At 39.7% G+C, this 23,579-nt stretch overlaps 1 protein-coding gene across 1 annotated transcript in view; it reads right to left on the bottom strand.

The window, feature by feature from the left end:
• Greb1l (GREB1 like retinoic acid receptor coactivator) overlaps nucleotides 1-23,579 on the bottom strand; it is a 132,993-nt gene that overhangs the window by 92,022 nt on the left and 17,392 nt on the right. Inside the window, exons 4-6 of the mRNA XM_036204260.1 lie at nucleotides 15,851-16,027; nucleotides 9,889-10,065; nucleotides 7,381-7,503 (exon numbers count right to left, since the gene is read on the bottom strand). Coding sequence (XP_036060153.1) covers nucleotides 7,381-7,503; nucleotides 9,889-10,065; nucleotides 15,851-16,027 — 477 coding nt within the window. The remainder of the gene's footprint in view (nucleotides 1-7,380; nucleotides 7,504-9,888; nucleotides 10,066-15,850; nucleotides 16,028-23,579) is intronic.

Here is a 23,579-nt window from a genome sequence, read left to right as displayed (position 1 = left end):
TGGTGTGTGTATTTGTATATGTATGTGTGTGTGAATATGTGTACGTACATGTATGTTTGTGAGTATGCACATGTGTGTGTGAGTGTGTACATATGTGTGTATGTTTGTGTATGTGTGTATGTGCATGTGTGAGTGTGTGTATTTTAAAAAGAGATTAGTGCTAGCAAAGAGATGCCAAGCATCTAATACCACAGAAACAAGGAAGGTGCTTTAAGTGTATCTCAGGAATCAGCCACACCCTTGCTGTGGATATTGCTCTGTATGCTGTGAATGTGTTGCTCTGATTTGGTTGATAAATAAAATGCTGATTGGCCAGTAGCTAGGCATGAAGCATAGTATAGGTGGGATAAGCAGAGAGGAGAATTCTGGGAAGAGGAAGGCTAAGTCAGAAGTCACCAGCCAGACACAGAGGAAGCAAGATGTGAAAAGGTACCAAGCCACATGACTAAACATAAATAAAAATTATGAGTTAATTTAAGTGTAAGATCTAGCTAGCAAGAAGCCTGAGCCATTAGGCCAAACAGTTTTAATTAATATAAGCATCTATGTGTTTACTTGGGTCCGAGCGGCTGCAGGACTGGGCGGGTCTGGAGAAAACCCCAGCTGCATACCCTACGACCACAAGCTCCAAAGTATAGAATTACAAACGCATTTGAAAGACTCACTTTTGAAGAAATTGCTTCCTGGATGCCCTGCCCCTAGAGGGCTTCTCAGGGAAGTGTTCTCCTGGGTTTTGTTGCCCAGGTATTAGAGGCCACTGTTACCATGATTCAAGGGGTCCAGCTAGCTACTACTTAAGCTAGTGGCAACTTTGTCATCCATATAGTACTGTTTGTTTAGGCAGAAAGAATGCAAGGGTTACTGGGGTCATAGTAATTTCTACTAAGATTCCAGATAAAAGCCTGTGGGTCTGGATAGCAGTGTTGGATCCCCTGCGTGGATCTTCTGAGATGATGATGTATAAAGCTATCAGGGTAAAAATTCCTGGCTGCAATAGAGACAACAGAATTTTAGAAATGCCAAACACAAAGAATATTTGCTAAAAGCTGAAAGCAACAAGTAGACCCAGTCCACCAGAGAAGCCGTATGGTCTGCAAACACCAACGCCATAGGGCAGGGTTGCACAAACCTGCTAGAGCCAGACACATCGCAGGACTCAGTGTTTGCCCCACTGTATTTAAGTTGTTTTTGGCCATGTTTCTTCTTTCTATGGTCCTGTTCCTCCCCTTTAGAATAGGAATGTTCTCTCTGTGCCACTGAATATTAAAAGTATGTAATTTATTTTTATTTTAGAGGGACACATGACAGATCAGCTTGAATTACAATAGGGACTTTAGACTTATACTTCAGAACAATATTAGAATTGATGCTTATGGGGACTTTTGAACTACACAAAAAGCATTTTATATTGAGATGGCCATGAACCTCTTATGGGGAGAGGCCAGTGGCAGCACTTGTATTAGGACTTGAATTTGAAATGTCCCCCACAGGTTCATGGCTTGTGGTTCCCCAGTTGGTGGCACTGTTTGAGGGAGGCATGGGAACTTTGGGAAGAGAGACTTGAGTAGAGGAAGTAGGCCACACTCTCTGTTTCCTGGCTGGCCATGCAATAAACCAATCTCTTTGCCTACACATTCCTGCTGCTGTGAGAGTCTGTCTAACCATGAGGCCATCAATCATAGACCAAACCCTTATGCCATGAGCCAAAACAAACCATTCCTTCCTTAAATAAAATGGTCTGGAGCAACTGAAAGCCACATATAGAAAGATCAACTTAGAATCTCACCATATACCATACACTAAAATTAACTCAAAATGTCTCCTTGACTGAACTTTGAGAGGTATAACCATGAAGTTTTTAGGAGAAACATGGAAATTTCAAGACTTTAGGTTAGAAAATGCTTCTTTATCTGTTCTTGAATTCTTGTCCTGATTATAACATGTGTGTGTGTGTGTGTGTGTGTGTGTGTGTGTGTGTGTGTGTGTGTAGACACATGTATATAATGTAGGTAACACAGCCACCTCAACGGCAAAATAATCCACTAGGATTGGTGACTAGAATCCAAATAATCAGTGACATGAAAATGTTGCATGAAAATATGCAGTGGATGAGCTGTAGCAAGCCAGAACTGCCAAAGCTTGGCAGGTGGAACTCAAGACAGAGCCACAGAGGTGATAAATTAATCCCTTCCTTCAATACTGCACCAGGAGTATTCACATTTCAGGCTAAGAAACCTTGACTGCCAGCAGTCCAGTTATCTATAGGGAGGTGAATCTTAATCTATCAGAAAAACAAGATATACCTAATCTAATGTTCACCATGACACCCTAATGCTAACAGGAAATTCTCACAGCCTATTCTATTCAGTCTGTGTCAGAAGGAGTAATAGTTGGTATATCTACACACATAAATGGACCAGTATGAAAATCTTCAATATGATGCCTTATAAAAAAAAGCATTTTCTTCTACTAAACTATCTGGACTGCACCTAAATCTGCTAACAATGAATTTCATGGTCAAATTACCTCTTACACCCCCACATGGGAATACTGAAATAACATTTGGCAACTTGTGTTTACTGTGAGTCAGTCAGTGACCTTCTCTCTCTTCCTTGCTTATGTCTCCTCATGGCACTGGGAAATCCTTTGCAAAAGCCTGAATCTTTGCAAAAGACTGATTTCTCCTTTCATAACAAAAATATGTTTTCAAAACGTATTTCCTGATATGATTAAGATTATATTAGTGCTTATGACATTTTAATATTTTTCATTATTTTGGGGGACAACTTGTTATTTATATATCTAGCCTACCTTGTAGTAAAGCTAGCATGGTTTATTGTTTTTTAATCCCTTCTATGAGTGGTTTTAAATCATGGGAGTTGTTAGTATTGGAACCCTGTCTCATAACATCTGATAAAGTTCTTAGAACATAATAAACACCTGATATGTATTTATTGGAGTGAAGCACATGTCAAATATTAACAATATAGTTTTAATTTTTCATTTTATTATCTCCAAGGTCTAAGGGCAGAAAACACCAGAAAACCCATCAAATCACTAAAATAATATTCTAGGACAGTCATATAGGCATGTTGCTGATGTAATGAAGGCTGGTCTTTCAATGCCAAGAGGCAAATGCCAACTTTTTTCTTTCTCGATTATCTTGTGATATGATGTTCTTTCATTTATTTTAGAAAGAAATAGTCTGTCATCTTAGGTAATAGCTCTAGCTAAATATACTGGACAGTTTAAAAGTTAGACATTTTTATTCAGGATCAGGCAGATTTTGCTGAGTATGGGCATATAGCAAAGTATATTCTGCTGGAGTTTGCCTCATTATACTTGCGTTGCTGTTGTCATATTCTAATACTCACTTTCATCTTGTAAACAGTACAGTTTACTGGCTCACATACAATTTGAAAGCGGCATAGTACATAGCTAATGAAGACTCCTCAGTTGTTTGTTAGTTTGTTTTAAACCTGTGGTGGAGCAGACAATGGTAAAGCACATATGAAGTTTACATGGTAGGTGGATAAAATGGTGTAAACAAGGGAAACTGAAAAAAAAATTCATAGACTTTTCTTCTTGCCTAAGATCTAGCTATGGCAATTCTGAGTGATTTTCTCAATCAACAGCTCATCACCCATTTGGTCCTACCTGAAGTCTTACCCTCATCTCAGGTTCCTATCAGTGCTGCATAATTAAAAGATTTTAGAAAGCTGGCCTACTGGCCAATTTGTTCCCCATCAAATCAGCCGGCCATTCTGATGGCCCAGCTTTGATAATGTACTCAAGGTTTCAAGCACTAAGATTTTTATCTAAGGCTACTAGATTTTTTTGAATTAATCTTGTTTCCAGCCCTTTACTGAAGGTGTTTATCAGCAGTAGGAATTCCCTGGTAGAATTTTTGAACTCACTTATGTATACTATCATATCATCTACAAATAGTGAAAGTTTGACTTCTTCCTTTCCAATTTGTATCCCCTTGATTTCTTTTTTTGCCTTATTGCTCTAGCTAGAACTTTGATTATTATATTGAATTGCCCTCCTATATACAAATGATAAATGGGCTGAGAAAGAAATCAAAGAAACATTACCCTTTACAATGGCCACAAATAACATAATATATATTGGGGTAACTCTAACCAAACAAGTGAAAGACCTATATGACAAGAATTTTAAGTTTTTGAAGAAAGAAATTTAAGAAAATATCAGCAATGAAAGATCTCCCATGCTCATGGATCGGTAGGATTAACATAGTAAAAATGGCAATCTTACCAAAAGCAATCTACAGATTCAATGCAATCCCCATCAAAATCCCAACACAATTCTTCACAGACCTTGAAAAAAATAATACTCAGCTTAATATGGAAAAACAAAAACCCAGGATAGCTAAAACAATTCTGTATAATAAAGGAACTTCCAGAGGTATCACCACCACTGACTTCAAGCTCTACTATAGAGCTATCATAGTAAAAACAGCTTGGTATTAGCATAAAAACAGACAGGTGGATCAATGGAATCAAATTGAAGACCATGACATTAATCCACACACTTATGAATACCTGATTTTTGATAAAGAAGCCAAAAATTATACAATGAAAAAAAGAAAGTATCTTCAGCAAATGGTGCTGGCATAACTGGATGTCAACATGTAGAAGATTGCAAATAGATCCATATCTATCACCATACACAAAACTCAAGTCCAAATGGATCAAAGACCTCAACATAAATCCAGTTACATTGAACCTGATAGAAGAGAAAGTGGGAAACAGCATTGAATGCATTGGCATAAGAGACTACTTCCTGAATATAATAATACCAGTAGCACAGACACTATGAGCAACAATTAATAAATGGGACCTCCTGAAACTGAAAAGCTTTTGTAAGGCAAAGGATACTGTCAGGGCTGGAGAGATGGCTCAGAGGTTAAGAGCACTGGCTGTTCTTCCAGAGGTCCTGAGTTCAATTCCCAGCAACCACATGGTGGCTCACAACCATCTAAAATAAGAAATCTGGTGCCCTCTTCTGGCCTGCAGGCTGAACTCTCACTGTATACATAATAAATAAATCTTTAAAAAAAAGAAAAAATTATATATATATAAAAAAGGATACTGTCAAAAGACAAAACAGCAACCTATAGAATGGGAAAATATCTTCACCAACCCCACATCTGACAGAGTGTTGATCTCCAAAATACATAAAGAATTCAAGAAACTAGACATCAAAATACCAAATAATCCAATTAAAAATGGGGTACAGATTTAAACAGAGAATTCCCAACAGAAGAATCTCAAATGGCAAATTGTTCAACATTCTTAGCTATCAGGGAAATACAAATCAAAATGACTTTGAGATATCATCTTACACCTGTCAGAATGGCTAAAATCAAACACGCTAATGACAACCTATGTTGGAGAGATTGTGGAACAAGGGGAACACTCTTCCACTGCTGATGGAAGTGCAAACTTGTACAGCCACTTTGGAAACCAGTATGGTGGTTGCTCAGAAAACTGGGACTCAATCTACCTCAAGACCCAGCTATACCACTCTTGGGCATATACTCAGGGGATCTCAATCATACAAGGACACACCTGCTCAACTATGCTCATAGCAGTATTATTCATAATAGCCAGAACCTGGAAACTACCTAGATGCCCCTCAACCGAAGAATGGATAAAGAAAATGTGGTACATTTACACAATGGAGTATTACTCAGCAGCAAAAAACAATGACATCATGAAATTTGCAGGCAAATGGATGGAACTAGAAAATATCATCCTGAGTGAGTTAACCTAGACCCAGAAAGACAAACACAGTATATACTCACTCAGTAGATATTAGATGTAAATCAAAGGATAACCAGGCTACAATCCACAGCCCCAGAGAAACTAGGTAACAAAGAGGACCCTATGAAAGATGCATGGATTTCCCTGGGAAGGGGAAATAGATGAGATCTCCTGGGTAAACTGGGGGTGGGAGGTTTGTGGTAGAAGGGAGGGGATGAGGGAATGGGAACATCAGGGATCAGGTTGGTCAAGTTTGGAGTGGGATGGAGGGGGAGAGCAATGAAAGAGATACCTTGATAGAGGGGGGCATTTTGGGGTTAGGAAGAAACCTGGTGCCAGGGAAACTTACAGGAATTCACAAGGATGACCCCAGCAAAGACTTCTAGCAATAGTGGAGAGGGTGCCTGAGCTGGCTTTCTCATATAATCAGACTGGCAACTAACCTAATTGTCAACAGAGAGCCTTCATCCAGTAACTGATGGAAGCAGATGCAGAGATCCACAGCCAAGCACTGGGCTGAGAGTTTCGGGAGTCTAGCTAATAAGAAGGAGGAGGGATTATATGAACAAAGGGGCATCAAGATCATGACAGGGAAACCCAAGGGACAGCTGATTTGAGCTAGTGGAAGCTCATGGACTCTAGACTGACAGCTGGGGAGCCTGCATGGGACTGAACTAGGCCCTCTGCATGTGGGTGACAGTTGTGTGGCTTGGTCTGTTTATGGGGCCCCTGGCGCATGAACTGGCTTTTTGGGACCTATTCCCCATGCAGGAATGCCACCCAGTCTTGATGCAGGGGGAGGAGCTTCGTCCTACCTCAACATGATACATTGTTGACTCCCATGGGGAGTGGGTGGGTGGGGGATAGATAGGAAGCTGGAGGGGGGAACAGTAAAAGAGGAGGGAGGAGAAACTGTGGTTGGTATATAAAATAAACAAAAAATTTAATTAAAAATGTGCTCCTGTCTTGTAGTATTAAAAACTAGATCCTGGATTCATCTACTGTGATACACAATCCACCCAGAAGCCTTGTTTCATACCCAGCTAGTGTTCTATTCTCTTTAGTCAACTCAGGGTGTTTTGTTTTCCTGTAGAGGCCTTGTTTCCTTGATGTCCTCTGTCCTCTCTGGCTCTTACGCTCTTTTGCGTACTCTTCCATGGAGTTCCCTGAACTCTGAGGGGAAGTAGTTGTGTCGTCTCAGGGTTTAAATGGAAGTCTATCCTAGGATTCTAGTCTTCATGAGTGTGTCCCAGTATGTGCTAGCCCATAGCTGTGGTGTCTGATTCCGACATGCTCTACTGTCGGAGTCCCTGGCATCTCAGTCTATGCTTAAGCTAAATTTTCTGCCAACTGTCAGTGCCTTTCTCCTTTCATTGTCTAACATTGGTAGGACTATTGAGACCTAAGTACTGGTTCCCAGAGACTTATCTATTTCAGTGCAGGGCTCTACTTATAATAGTAACTCAAATGGTATTTTAGTAATACTCAAATGGTATTTTATTTGAAAACATCTCACTCAAACCAGCTAAGCAAATTTAAAAATGCTTCCTAAACACATCTATCCTTGCAGTAACAAGAAACTCTTTCATACCTGTCTGAGTGAAGCCTGCTTTGTATCCATTAGCTGTTCCGTTTTCTGGAGCCACAGCTGATGACACTGAAGAAATGGGTTTAGTGGAGTGGCAGACAGCAGAGGACTGTCGGCTCCTACATTCTAGAAGGGAGTGAAAACACAATATGAAGAAGCTAGTTTTTATTTTATTTTTATTATTTATTTATTTATCTATTTATTTTTGGTTTTTTCAAGACAGGGTTTCTCTGTAGCTTTGGAGCCTGTCCTGGACTAGCTCTGTAGACCAGGCTGGCCTCAAACTCACAGAGATCCACCTGCCTCTGCCTCCCGAGTACTGGGATTACAGGTGTGCGCCACCACTGCCCGGCTCATTTTTATTTTAAGTGGCAATTCCCCATAAGATCCATAAGATCTCTGAAACAAGTTTCTGTTTCTTGAATGGCAGCAGCTTTCCTAATACTGTCTCCAACAGCCTGCTCAGGCTGGTGAACAGTTCTTCCTAAGCCAGATGTTATGCTTAAGGCAAAGAACAATCATGATTTTATGGCCCACAGATCAGTTTCCCACATGAAAATAACCAACAAAGTCTTTCTAGTTTTATGGGTAAGACAGGCTAAAATGTCAATATTTATTAAAAAAAAAACATATTGAGCTTTTGGGATACCAGGTAATTTCTTTTTCATAATTAAATGTACAATAATAACTTTAATCCATCTAGTCTGCTTTCAGACTTTTCTACTCAATCTGAATGACTATTCAAACATCAGAGAAATAAAAACTGTATAGATATAGATAAAAATTAGAAGCAAATTATTATTATTCTTAGTTCTTATTAAAGGAAATAGCTATGTGGTATTCAAAGTGATTATTGATAGTACAGTGGCAATCTTTGCAGTAAGTATCTGAAACTAATGGGGTTCTGATATGACTCTATTTGTACTGTGTACCAACTCAGCGAACACTGTGATAGTCTCTTGGACTTCAAGTTCCAATTAAATTATGCTATTATTAGTCTCAAAAAGTAGCACATGAAATAAACATGGTTGTATAACAAGGTTACAGGAGTTCTAAGGGAAGTTCCCATGGGAACGAGACGTGTGCAAAGGCTGAAAGCTGGTTTCTGAAGCATCCTTTGCTGTGACTTTCTGAAAAGTGATTGTATTTTGGTATACGGTTTAACTTCACCTTATGCACATCATATGAATATATGCATATTGATATTATGTAATTTTATATAAATAAAAAAAAAACAGAACTTCAGCTCCAAAATAAAAACTGCTGTAAGTATGAGGCTATTTTAAAAAATGACCAGTGAGGTGGTCAGAAGACAAAGGTTCTTACCACTAAGCCTGACACACAAGTTCAGTCCCTGGAACCCATACAGTGAAGGGAGACAACAGATTCTCACAGGTTGATCTCTGGCTTTTACATGTGCTGTGGTGGCACACGTGTGTGTGTGTGTGTGTGTGTGTGTGTGTGTGTGTGTGTGCGCGCGCGCGCGCGCGCGCGCGCATTGCACCCAACACATATACATCAACCTATCAATTAATGTAAAAATGTTATTTTTCACTAGAAAAATGAACTCTCTTAGCACCAAGCAGTTAAGTGTATTTACACAAGCAAAACAAAAGCGAAGGAAAAAAGTTAAAAGACAGAGAGACTCTGTTTATCAAGTTTTTAGTCTTTAATTAGGGTTTACGGTATTCAGGAAGACTTTCCAGAGGAAAAGTCTTTAGCCTTTACCAGGATAAAGAGCTATGAATGAAATTCTTAAGGTTCAATGGTTGTGAGATTAGAGCTCTGATGACAGTGGCTTGGAACATGCAACATTATTTCCTATGTCATTATATAATGTAGCCAAGAGTAATTACGGTGAAGGACCCAGAGACAAATGTGCTATTGCAATTCGGACTTATGCTATTCCATAGTCAGGCAAAAATCTTATGTAGGCAAGAAGGGTAAAGACAGTTACTTTATGGAGAAAAAGTTCTCAGCATCAGAAGAAACTGCTTTAGGACAGCAGGTAAAACCATGGTGATTCCTACCAAGAACATGAGGATACGACTTCCTACAGAGGAGCCAACTAAATTGTTTCTAATTCCAAAGAAACAAAACTGCCAACTCACTCATGGACTTCCCCACACATTCAGAAGACTGGATTGCTTACTTGGTATGTTTTTTAGTAAAATAAAAATAGAAAAATGTAGATTGGTGAGAATTACTAACAAACTAAAATAAAGCAAAAAACACACTCAGGGAAATGAAAAGACACCAGGAGTGCATTTCCCAGCCCCAGAGCTGCCTGCTTTCTCTGGAGAGAAATGGAAAGACTTGTATTTCCTACACTCAAATGCTTCAGTTAATTATAACAAGGGACAAGTCAAACAACCTCCCAAAGGGCTTCACATTTTTGAACAACCTTTTGAACTTGAGCTATTTATCTATCCCACACCTGCACTCTGAACCATGTAAGGGTCACTAGTCACCACCCTAGCACCTCCCCCCCCCCTCCTGGAACTGGATTACCTTTCCAGCAGATGAGAGGCCCCTTGGAGAGTACTCCCTGGGAGGTCCTGACTAGGTAGTACTTGAGGTGCTTCTGCTTCTTCGGCTGGGTGGTGAGCTTCAAGTTAATGTGGTTGGAAAATTCTGTGAAATATCGAAATCCTCTTTCTCCACAACCAATACAATTTCCAGAAAACCCTGGAATGGGGAAAGTCAATGTTATTAGTGGCCTTGTAAACTGATACACTACTTCTAAATGTAAAAAGTATAAAAATATTCATAGTCTATGAACCAACAGTGTTCAACTTTTAGGAAATACTTCAGAAGGGGGAAAAAAACCCAAGGGTAAGGTTTTAGTAGAGGTCCCCCACCATGTGCCCATCTTTCTTCTTTGATTTTAAATTCTTCAGATACAATTGTAAAGAAACTAATGCTTGTAAACTGGTACTCTATGTTCAAAAGAATCATGAAATTTAATATTGGCCCAATGCTGTTATTTAACATGAAATTCACAGTCAAACTATAACAGCAGAGTCATTTATATAACAGTAAAAGGCTTGGAATAAGTTAAATGCTACTATAACAGGACAATGGCTAAGAAAATGGAGTGAAAAGTATCACATGACAGAATTTATATAGCATATAAAGACAGGAAAACTGGGTGGGGGCTGAGGAGTGTAGATCAGTGATAGAATGCCTAGCTGTGGAAGGCCTGTGTTAGAGCTTCAGCACTGGGAAAGAAAGGGAAAGAAGGGAGAGAAGAGGGAGGGGAGAGAGATGGGGAGGAGGAGGAGGAGGAGGGATGGAGAGAGGACAGAGGGAAAGGAGGGAGAGAGGATGGACCGAGGGGACAGAAGGAAAGAGGGAAGGAGGAAGGGAGAAGGGAGGGAAGGAAGGGGGGAAAAGGTAGAGAAAGAAATTTTTGTCCTAAAGCTCTGTTCCTTTTTTAAACTGCTGAGGAGAGAATAATATGGTGAATATCAAAGAATATGATATGCCTAAATGAAAACAGCTCATGAAACTCCATCACCCTATAAAATGAATAAATAATAATAAAAAACTTTAACTTAAAATATTGATGTTTAATTTTTTATTATTTAAAAACTAATCATTAAAGACTTGTTTATTATTCTAAAAACTTTTTTTTTGAGACAGAGTTTCTCTGCGTAACAGCCCTAGCTATCCTGGAACTCACTCTGTAGACCAGGCTGGACTTGAACTCACAGAGATTGACCTGCCTCTGCCTCCTGAGTGCTGGGATTAAAGGCATATGCCACCATGCCCAGCTAAAAAAGTTTTTTAAAGAGCCTGTGGGTTCTCCTATTGGTTCTCTGCATGGCTCCCCACAGCAGCTTGTCCCCAGAGACCCATAGTCATATGAGTATATGACAAGTATCTAACCCAATATGGAACAATTAGAATCTCTCTTGTAGAATTTTATCTAGAGGGTACTGAACCCTAGATTTGCAAGGGTTTGTAAAATCGGAACCCAACTCAATTGCACATGAACTCTGGTTTTGGAGAGAATAAGCTGAGATCTGTGACTAGGACCCTTGTGAGCAGGAGTGAGAGGGCAGCATGGGCAGAGCTATGAGATGCTAAGCTTGCTGGACACTTCTGTTCCTATGAACATAGTTGAGCAGGTATCCTTATGGTATGATTGAGCATTCCTTGGGTATATGTCCAAGAGTGACTCTTCTATTCCTATGAGAGCTAGACACAGCTCTATGAAATTATCATTTCTTTCTTTACACATCTCAGCTTCTTAATCTTTTATACTGAATGTCTGAACATTCACTTGGACTAATTAAACAAAACAAGACTCTCAATGGCCTGGCTGGAGCAGATGTGGAAAGATGAAATAGAGAAGGCTGGGAGGATCAGAAACCACGCACTGCTTTATGAAAAGTCAGCCATTAGCCCCTTTAATACACAAAAGAAGGAAAGAGCAGGAAGATGGTGAGTTCTTTTACTCATATCTGATGAAAACAGAACATGCATACAGTCATACAGATGAACAGGACAAGAGGCGAAGACAAGGCTCCCTGCATCTGGTGTAAAGACCATGTACCTGTCTGCAACAACTGAGGACAAGGCTGCTGACAAACTGACAGTTTTCAAACCCCTCAACCAACCTGGACTAATAACAAGGATAAACATAGAAAAGAAAGTCCACAGGTGCTGTGGATATCACTCTGTGTAAATAAAGTTCTGATTGGCCAGTGGCCAGGCAGGAAATATAGGTGGGACAAGAGAGAAGAGAATTCTGGGAAGTAGAAGGTTGGAGAGAGACACCGCCAGCAGCTGCCATGAAAAGCAACATGTAAAGACACTGGTAAGCCACAAGCCATGTGGCAAAGTACAGACTAACAGAAATGGGTTAATTTAAGATAGAAAAGGTAGATAACAAGCAGATAGAAAAGGTAGATAACAAGCAGCCTGCCACGGCCATACAGTTTGTAAGCAATATAAGTTTTTGTGTGCTTTCTTGGTTGGGTCTGAGCAACTGTGGGACTGGCGGGTAAGAGAGATTTGTCCTGACTGGGCCAGGCAGGAAAACTCTAACTACACACAGGGGTAAAAAGAGCATTTTACAACATCTCCATTGGAGAATACCAATAATTCACAGCATTTATAGACAGGAGGTCCAAGTTATTGTTATAACAATCATTTGCTGAACATCTTCCAGTAAACACTGGAGGAAAATGGTGAACAAGAGATGACCACAACCTCTGCTTAATTACACAGAATTAACAGTTTCTTTCTGTCATTTTATCAAGTAATGAACATTAATACAAACTTATAAATAGTAGAATGCATTCAGGGAAGGATTATATTAGAGAATACTTGCATATTTCTCAATTTGTTGAAGCTGTAAGCCAATAGCAATAAATAAAAAAGTCAATAACTGTTTAATTCACTAAGTTCCTATAGTCATCCATCCACCTATCTCTCCATCTATCCATTTATCCATCCACCCATCCATCCATCAATCCATCCCTCCAACTACCCATCCATCCTTCCATCCATCCATACATCCACCCATACATACATATATACATCTAGTTGTCCATTTATCTGTCCATCCATGAGTCTGTCTATCCACCCAACCAACAGATACATAATCTGACAGCACTTTCTGTATCACGAGGATTCCTCTAGTCATGAAGAACTATTAATGGATTATGAGACATTCTTCAGGGTTTTTAGTCAGAGCTGTACCTCACCTATTCCATTAGAAGAGACTATAATGTTTTTAAAATACTACACGTTTCCCAAATTGTTTTACATCACCAATGAGTCTTAAAGGAACGGAAGGACTGTTCCTCATAATTTCCCCTTCATGTCATAGTTTAGCTTAATTTTTTTTTTTGTTTTTGTTTTTTGAGACAGGGTTTCTCTGTAGCTTTGGAGCCTGTCCTGGACTAGCTCTGTAGACCAGGCTGGCCTCGAACTCACAGAGATCCACCTGCCTCTGCCTCCCGAGTGCTGGGATTACAGGCGTGTGCCACCACCGCCCAGCTAGCTTAATTTTTATTACACAGTACAGTCTGAATAACTTCTACCAAATGAAGAAATGAATGCTTGGACCTTCTTCATTAATTTACTATAATAAATAAGATTTACCATTAGATTTCTGTATTAAATTATGTGCTTAATTTCATTTAAAGAAAGAAATTAATGTATTGTTTGTTCAGTACCGGGAAACAAACTTATGGCCTCTATCACTGAACTTCACTCTCAGTCCTCATTTTTTTGACAAGGTCTCACTATGTAGCCCAAGGTGACCTTGAACTCTTGATCCTTCTGCTCTACTCTTTGGTGCTGGGATTATAGATGTGTGCAACTGTGCCCATTATGTATTTTTTGACACTTGTGATACATGAAAATGACCAGTAGATGTTAACTAATATACAGCTATGATCTATAATTTAGGAAGCCTTCACATAATCCTAGCCCTTGGGAGGCAAAGGCAAGTGGATCTTTTGTGAACTTAAGGTCTACATAATGAGTTCCATGCCAGTCAGGGCCACACAGTAAGATCTTGTCAAAAAGAAAGAAAGAAAGAAAGAAAGAAAGAAAGAAAGAAAGAAAGAAAGAAAGAAAGGAAGAAAGGAAGGAAGGAAGGAAGGAAGGAAGGAAGGAAGGAAGGAAGGAAGGAAGAAAAGGTGGAGGAGGGAAGGGACCTTTATATAGCATGTTCAGGGTTACTTTCTGACTCAAGATATTGACTGGTATTTTTCAAGGCTTTCTGATACTGTATAATTTGGATGGCTGCATAAAACTAAAACAAAAATCAACTCAAAGTCAATACAGTAAATAGCTTTTGTCCCCTTCCTTTTACTGATATTTGTACTTTAAAGATATGGTTCTATTTAAATAAAAGGAATTCTGAGAAGCAAAACCTCTAGAAAAACACAGCAGCAAAAATAACATCATATACCTACTTTTCTTTTTATTACAGAACAAATAAAAAACCAGCGAAGTGTGGTGGTACACACCTTTAATCCAGCACTGTGGAGGTAAATGCAGATCTTGAGTTTCAGATCAGCCTGGTCTCTATAGTGAGTTCCGGGCCATCCAAGTCTACATAGTGAAATAATGCCTGTCTTAGGGTCACTATTACTGCAGTGAAACACCATCACCCAAAGCAGGTTGGGAAGGAAAGGGTTTATTTGGCGTACATTTCCACACCATGGTCCATCACTGAAGGAAGTCAGGACAGGAATTCACACAGGGAAGGAACCTGGAGGCAGAGGCTGATGCAGAGGCCATGGAGGGGTGCTGCTTACTGGCTTGCTCATCATGGCTTGCTCAGCATGTTTCTCTATAGAATCCAAGACCACCAGCCCAGAGATGGCACCACCCACAATGGGCTGGGTCTTCCTCATCAGTCACTAATTAAGCAAATGCCCTATCCCTGGATCTTATGGAGGCATTTTCTCAATTGAGGCCCCCTCCTTTCAGATAACTCCAGCTTGTGTCAAGTTGACATAAAACTAGCCAGGATACTGTCTCAGAATAAGACAATAACAAAAACAACCAAAACACCAAATCCATTTTCTTTTCTCACAATGTAGTACAGTTATGTTGTGAAAAAGCCAAGATTCTAAGCAAGAAAATAAAACAATTCTGGGATACTGTTATGTTTCATAGCATTTATATATCCCTAGTTATTTAAGGTGAATTGAGAAGTATCTGTTAGTTACCTTTCTTGTTACTGTGATAGACTGATGGCAGAAATGGCATAAGGGAGAATGGTTCATTCTGGCTTATGGTTCAAGGGTGGAAGGAAGGAAAGGCTACACTGTAGTAGCCCTCCAGCCAGGCTGTACTTCCTAAAGGTTCCATGCCCCTCAGAACAGCACAACCTAATAGGAACCAGCTCTCAAACACTGGTGACAGCCTGTGGGTGACATTTTAATATAACAATTTCATATATATATTACATTCTGATTATTATGTCTCTTTCTAGTCTCCCTTCTGTTGGACATATTTTACATTCAAGCTAATCATATCTATGAGGCATTAGGTAGTACCGAAAATTTGCAAACACCTTACCAAGTGAATAATTCACAAATGATTGAGAATTGACCTCAGGTTCAGATCAGTGACTATACAGAATAAACTTTGCTTTATTTAATAAAATGAAAAAAAACCTTTTTTTATATGGCTAAGGACAAAGTTGAGATCATTACACATGCTAAACAAATATCCTACTCTTAGACATAAAATAATAATTTTGATAAATTGTATGCTGCTTTTTAATTTTCTCAAAAAAGTTTTGCATGTCTAATTTTTTATAATAAAAATATAAAATATATATTTTTATATAGAGAAAAATATTTCCTGTTTGAAATGAAATCATTTAAACTTTAACTAAAGTCAGTGACATACGTATAAAATTCTCAGAAAACTTTCAATAAACATGTATTTCAACTCCTTCCTCTAGGGAGGAGTTTCACAGACATTAAACACTTACCTAAAAGTGCATTTTTTCCATGGTCATCTGGTAGAAATCGCTTATCTACAGCACATACTAGGATATGTTCAGGAAGATTGGGAGACTTGGCCCCTACCAGAAGGAATCCCGCTGGGATGTCAATTTGTTCCATACACAGTGATACCAAACGCAAATCCTTTCCCGCTTGACAAAACCCTGAAAACAGTAAGAAGAATACAGCAGAATTTTAGGGAAGTACCTCCTTCTACGCCATTGGGAAAGTAGAGTTATCTGTGGGAATCACTTCTAAGAACTCCCATGTACCCCAGCAGAAGACTAATGTGTCCTCTCCTCTCTGGTTCCATCGGGATGACAGCTCAAGTTTTCTGACCCACAAGTCAGGCCATCAGAAATAAATAACAAACCCTGGGAAGTGCATATAAATCTTATATGCACATGGTAAGGCTCTATTCTCTCTCTCTCTCTCTCTGTCTGTGTGTGTGTGTGTGTGTGTGTGTGTGTGTGTGTGTGTGTTTGGTGTACTTACATGTGAGTGTGAACGTGTGTGTTCAGGAGCCTGCAGAAGCTGGAGGTTAATGTCAGCTGTCTTCCTCAATCATGCTCTACCTTATTTGGAAGAGTCTCTCATATTTGGATACGATGGTGGCTATTAGTTCCAGGGACTTATATGTCTTCTCTTACTCACCCCCACCAGTATGGGAGTTACAGGTACTCACTATCTTTTGTGGGGGCCTGGGATCTGAACGCAGGCCCTTATACTTGTAGCACAACTAGTGTCTTTGTTTTCAATGTGAAGTCACTTCTAACCATACAACCCCAAGCACTGAACAACAAGCTCCCCATATCACAGCAGCAGAGACTGAAGCTCAGCGCTTGGTGACTTATCAGGGAACTGGTCAGAACTAGAACTTAGAACAGACTATTTTTACTAGAGGAGCCAAGCTGTGACAAGTCCTTAAGTAATCACTTTGAAATGGACTGTTACATTCACCATTAGTTCATAATTTAGAAACAGATGCCTCATAGGCCTAAAGATACAGAATTGAACAGAATATTTTCCCTTGAGAACTCACACTGAGCCGGACAGTGGTGGCACACATCTTTAATCCCAGCACTCAGAAGGCAGAGGCAGGCAGGTCGCTGTGAGTTTGAGGCCAGCCTGGTCTATGGAGCAAATTCCAGGACAGCCAGAATTACACAGAGAAACCCTGTCTTGAAAGCAAACAAACAAACAAACACAGACCCTCACACTGAGTTAATTAGAAGAACATGTAAGAAGTGAATAATTCCAAACACAGCATCATAGAGGATAGCTATGGTCCTGTTGTAAATGTTTTAGGGTGACCCTCGCTATATTCTAATATATGCTTCCCTAGAGTTGTGATATTCCCAGCTGACCAGACACTGGAACACCACTCTAGCCAGGTTACTTTAATATCCCACCTTTCTAGTCATAGCTGATTGGTCCAGAAGTAGGTATCTGATAAAATAGTGCCAATCAAAGATTGGATTCCTATACTGGAATTCTCAACATGGAATTGGGGGGTGATACTGTAAATATGTATTGCTCTCATTGTTAATAAAAAGCTGACTGGTCAATGGCTAGGCCTTTTTCAAGGTAGAGAAAATGCTGGGAAGAAGAAGGGCAGAGTCAGAGGAGATGCCATGAGCTGCAGAGTGAGCAGGATGGAAAGTACATACATGAGGTAAATGAGCTTTGGGGAAGCACACAGATTAACAGAAATGGGTTAATTTAAAATGTAAGAGTTAGCTAGTAACAAGCCTGAGCTATTAGCCTGGCATTTTATAATTAATATTAAGTCTCCATGTCAGTTATTTGGGACCTGGCAGCCAGGAAAGAAAAGTCCACCTACAGTGGTAGATAATGTTTAGGGAGTACTAACAGGTGGGCACAGTGTTATTCAATCCTCTCAACAGCTCTAGCAATATCTCCTTTTCATAGATGAAGAACCTGAGTCTCCAGAAGGTAAGAAACTTCTCCGAGGTTATATAACAAGTCTAGTAAAGTTCAGTGATATAAGTCATGGGAAGTTTGTTATATAAACTTCATATATATAAATACACACACACAATTCCCCTAGGAAAGTGGCATCCTTACTTTTAAGTATGACTTGTTTCAAGAATTGGGACATAAACTACCTTGCTAACCAGCATGAATTAACCATTAATGAGGAGTTTCTGACTGACTGGCTATTAATTGAACTATCTCTTGGAGTTGCCTTTGTCACCAAGGCTGGAGCAGTGAGTCTCTACAAATGTGATTCTATATTGGATGGATATGGCAACCACAGCCTATATCAGTTTACAAAATTACTGCAATGTGGTTCGAACATTATGGTTATATAAAACCTTGAAGTTGGGGTTGGAGGGATGGCTCAGTGGTTGACAGGTTGACAGCACTTGCTGCTCTTGTAGAAGACCACAGTGTGGTTCCCAGCACCCATCTTGTGTGGCTCACAACTGTCTGTAATTCCAGCTCCAGGAATCCAACACTCTGTTCTTGCCTCTGTGGCCTCATGTGCACATACACATATTTTAAAAATAACTCTTAAAAGAACCAAACCTAACCTTAAGGTCATCATCACATTGTTGCTGAACAGATGGCTCTCATAAGTTCAGGGACTTAAAAAAAAACAAACAGTTTAAAACACTTAGGAATTATATGTGAAATTTATTTTAAAATTATTATTATTATTATTATTATTATTATTATTATTATTATTATATGTGTGTGTATGATATGGGGGTATACATATGCCACAGCATGCATGTGGATGCTAGAGAACAACTTTGTGCAGTTTCTTCTTTACTAACCACCTTCACATGGATTCTGGGAAACAAACTCACATCACCAAGGTGTCTGTAGCAAGCACTTGTATCTGACAAGCCATCTTACAGTCCTACTAATTTTGTATGAGTGAAATTTAAACAGGTATCATTATCATTTCCTAAAACTTAACTGTTTATTATAATTCCTACTTTAAAAAGTGTATGGCCTTTCATCCAACATATGCAGAGTGAGTAAAACTAGTCAAGTGAGCTCACAGTTCATTTAGACAAAGTCCATTATCATTGTGTAGTCTTTACTATTATACAATCTCACATTGTTTCAGCTGATACACTGTGTCATTCATATGTGCAATGGGCTGCTGTTTGAAGTTGGGAAGCTCAGGAAAACACAGCACAGCAATTTTACTAATGCATCCAAATACGCTTATTGGGTATATTAAGTTCAATCTCTTGCCCTTACTCATTCAGACAGCTCCCTTTCCTAAGGAGCCACTGGCTGCTGACAGCTCCTGAGAAGGGCATTCTTTTGTGAGTGTGTTCTCATTGGTGGGCCTCCCATGTTCCAGTGCTGTGGCTCCATGCAACGCACACACGTGAAAACTGCTTGAATGTAGTGGGTTACCAGAAAAGAAGACATGAAGTTGGTAGTGGGACACACTGGGGACATTTTAGAGGGGGAGTGGGAAAGTGGATATAATTATATCTCGTTGTACATATTGTATGAAATTCTCATGAATAAAGAAAGGCATAATTTTAAAATTATAGTATTAGAAATGGGAATATACTTTAGTAGTAGAGTGACATGACATGTGCAAGGCCTTAGTTCAATTCCTAGTAACACATACACACACATTCACACACATACATACACATGCACACACATACACACACACATACACACACATACACACACATGCACACACATGCACACATACACATACATACACACACATACACACACATGCACACACATGCACACACATGCACACACACATACACACATTCATACACATGCACACACATGCACACATATACATATACACATACACACATGCACACACACATACACACATACACATACACACATACACATACACACACATTTACACACACATGCACACACACATACACACATACACACACACACATACACACACATACACACATGCACACACATACACACACATGCACACACATACACATTCACACACATGCACACACATGCACACACACATGCACACATATACACACATTCACACACACATGCACACACACACACACATACACACACATATACATACACACACATGCACATACATACATACACACATGCGCACACACACATGCACACACACATACACACATACGCACACATACACACACATGCACACACACACATGCACACACATACACACATGCACATAAACACACATGCACACACGCACATACACACACATGCACACACACACACATGCACACATATACACACACATGCACACACACACATATATATACACATACACAAAATCAGTAAAATTATATAAAATGCATCAATATGATTTTAAACATCAAAAAATTAATGTTTGCTTTGTTTTATTTGTAGGTCACTATGAAGCTCTGGCTGGCCTAGAACTCGCTACACAGATCAGGCTGGCTTTGAATTCACAAAGATCTACCTGTCTCTGTCTCCCAAGCATTGAAAATTATGTTATAAAGATTTTTAAAAAATAGTAATTATCATTCAGCCTAAATTTTATCACATAGAGCAAAAAATATAAAAATCATGGAAATAAATTTCTACATCCCTTTAATCCCCAAATATAGCAATTCCATAACTTAGGTATTAGATATAGATTTTGGGGCTGATAAATAGCCTAATCCGGTTGAGGTCCTGGTTCTAGAGTCAGAACAGGGAGAGGGTGGGGGAAAAGAGGAGAGTTTATACTGTTTTTTAAATGCTGAAAACATTTAAATCCATTTGTCTCTCCTAAAACAATTTTAAATCCATTTGTCTCTCCTAAAACAAAGTATAATCTTTTGTTTTTGAATTTTCAATAACACACATTTTTTATTCATCCAACTTAAAGTTAATTAAACTACAACTATTAAATCATAGACTGTGGACAGCTGTTGTATAGCATAAATATGAAAGAATATGTTAATATACTGGTCATTATATAATTTTGAATTATTTCAAAATGCTTGAGGAGTTCAAAAGAGCCTTACTAAAAGAGATTTGTGACTAGGAAGATTGAGGGACACTAAAATATTCTAATCTCGAGATCTACATGAACAACCTGGACGACAGTGGGAGTAATGAAGGGCAAGGTTTGAGGGAAAGAAAGCTTAGGGGAGCAGGGGATCCCAGCTGGATCAAGAACAGAAAGGGAGAACAAGGAATAACAGACCATGATAAGTGAAGACCACATGAGAACAGGAATAGGCAGAGTGCTCGAGAGGTCCCCAGAAATCCACAATGATATATCCTCTATAGACTGCTGGCAATGGTCGAGAGAAAGCCTGATCTGACCTAGTCTGGTGATCAGATAACTAAACAGCCTAATAGTCGTCTTGGAACTCTCATCCAATAACTGATGGAAGTGGATGCAGAGATCCTCAGCCAGGCCCCAGATGGAGCTCCAGGTATCCAACTGTCGAGAAAGAGGAGGGTCTGCAAGAGCGTGAATTGCTGAATCCAAGATTGCAAAAAGCACAGGGACAAATAGCCAATCGAAAGAAAGCACATGAATTATGAACCAAAGGCTGTGGAACCCCCAGCTGGAGCAGGCCCTCTGGATAAGTGAGACAATTGAATAGCTTGATCTGTTTGGGAGGCACCCAGGCTGTGGGACCAGGACCTGTCCTTAGTGCATGAGCTGGCTGTTTGGAACCTTGAGCTTACACAGGGACACATGCTCAGCCTGGAAGGAGGGGACAGGACCTGCCTGTACTGAATTCACCAGGTTTAAATGAATCCCCAGGAGTATCTTGGTCCTGGAGGACATGGGAAGGGTGGGGAGGGGCTGGGGGAAAGGTGGGGGTGGGGACGGGAGGGGGGAGGGGGGAGGATAGGGGACCCATGGCTGATGTATAAAATTAAAACACATAATAAAAAAAAAACTTTATTATAGAAAAGTTCTAAATAATAATAAAATAAATAAATAAATATTCTAATCTCTTCAATATGTAAATGAGAGAAGGGTCCAGGAAGGTTAACCAAATGTTCTGAGGCCAAACAGTCATAAACCAACAAAGAGGACACCACAACCCAGACTTCTGATGCCCCTTAAGGTGTGCTCTCAACCTCCAGGCCTCTTGCTGGCTGTAAAGGCACATGCCTAAAATTCTATAACTCTAGATACTAAGGCAGCAAGACCCTGAATTCAAGACCAGCCTGGGACAGAGAGTAAGAATTGATCTTACAACCAAATAAAAAAGGAAGACCAAAACAAGACACCACCACCAAACCCCAGAAAAAAGTGGGCTGAAGAGATGGCTCGGTTGTTAAGAGCACTTATGTTCTTATAGAGGACCACAGTTCAGACCCGACAGGGCAGCTCATTCCAATCTACAATGCCAGCTCCTGGGAGAATCTGATGCCTTCTTCTGGCCTCTTTGGGTACCAGGCACGCATGTGGTCACATGCGCACATGTACACATACATGCAGACAAACACATACATGTAAATAAAGAATAAATAGATCTTAGAAACCAACACTAGAATAAGTGCTTCTGACTTGTCCATGCTTTCCCTGACTCCTACACAGGACACCACACTATGACCTCTTCAGTTTTTGTCAGTCCTCACTGCTCCCACTGTGCCCCTTTTAGGCTAGATTCTGTGGGGCATTTGATATGACATCCCATGTCAACCATGACTGTCAGCATCCACCTAGTTCATCCTCACTCATGAATCCTTAAAATCCAAGGTTTTAGCTATGAGTAGTGGCATCCACATTTCATGCCAGCTTACTCAGGAGGGTGCAGATGTTGAGACCAAGAGTCTGTTGGTCTAGAAAGTTTTTACAAACCACAAAATGATCTATGTTTAGAACATAATATTTCTTTTTTCTTCTCTCCCTCCCACCCCAGGCCAAAGGTCCATGTCAGGTGTCTTCTTCAGCTGCTCCCCACCCTATCATTTTGAGCTAGGGTCTCTCACAGAACCTGGAGCTCACAAACTGGCTAGACTGAATCCAGTGAATTAAGGGATACCCAGATGGGAACCTGACTAAGCCTGGTTTGTACTATGGGTGCTGAGAATCTGAACTTCGTGCTTACAACTGCACTTCACTGATGGAACCATCTCCCCAGTCCAAAGAGTGACACTTCTGATGAGATTTCTCTCACCGCAAAGGTGGGTCAGGGAAAACTACCATTTGGTCCCTGACTAAACACAGAATTAGAAGGCATAGTGTGGAGAATGCCCACAGAAAGTATGATTTTTTTTAAATGAAAGAACTATTATTTAAGAGTGATTTCTGGGGCAAAATAAAAACTAGATAATTCATTTAAATGAAGACACAGGAACAGTTTTTAGTATGGCAGACTTGGAGGTTTCCATTTGGGAGGGAGGATAGCGGTCAAAAGTGGTCATTACACAGTGTGGACTCTGTAAGAAGCACACTGTCTAGACTTCTTTTCTTAAACATATTGGCACCTGAGACCATGAAAAGATAAAATGTGGAGGAAGGTCTGTGAAAAGGGTGCAAGAAGCAAGGCCATGAGCTTCTTGTCTGAAACGGGACTCTTTAAACAACATTCAGCAGTCTTGTTATAACACAAAACAGAAAACAGATATCCACAAGGATAGACATAAATGGTTTAACAAAGAATAAATGGTGGAGAAGAAATGAATCTCTATGAGGTAAACTTCAAATAAACATATGTGGCTAGTTTGCTCACAGGATATGGTGCATAACTACTGACTGTGTGC

Source organism: Onychomys torridus, chromosome 13, assembly GCF_903995425.1.
Source record: "Onychomys torridus chromosome 13, mOncTor1.1, whole genome shotgun sequence".
Classification (NCBI taxonomy): Eukaryota; Metazoa; Chordata; class Mammalia; order Rodentia; family Cricetidae; genus Onychomys; species Onychomys torridus.
Note: the sequence above shows the minus strand (reverse complement) of the source record. Positions and strands in the feature narration are given on the sequence as shown.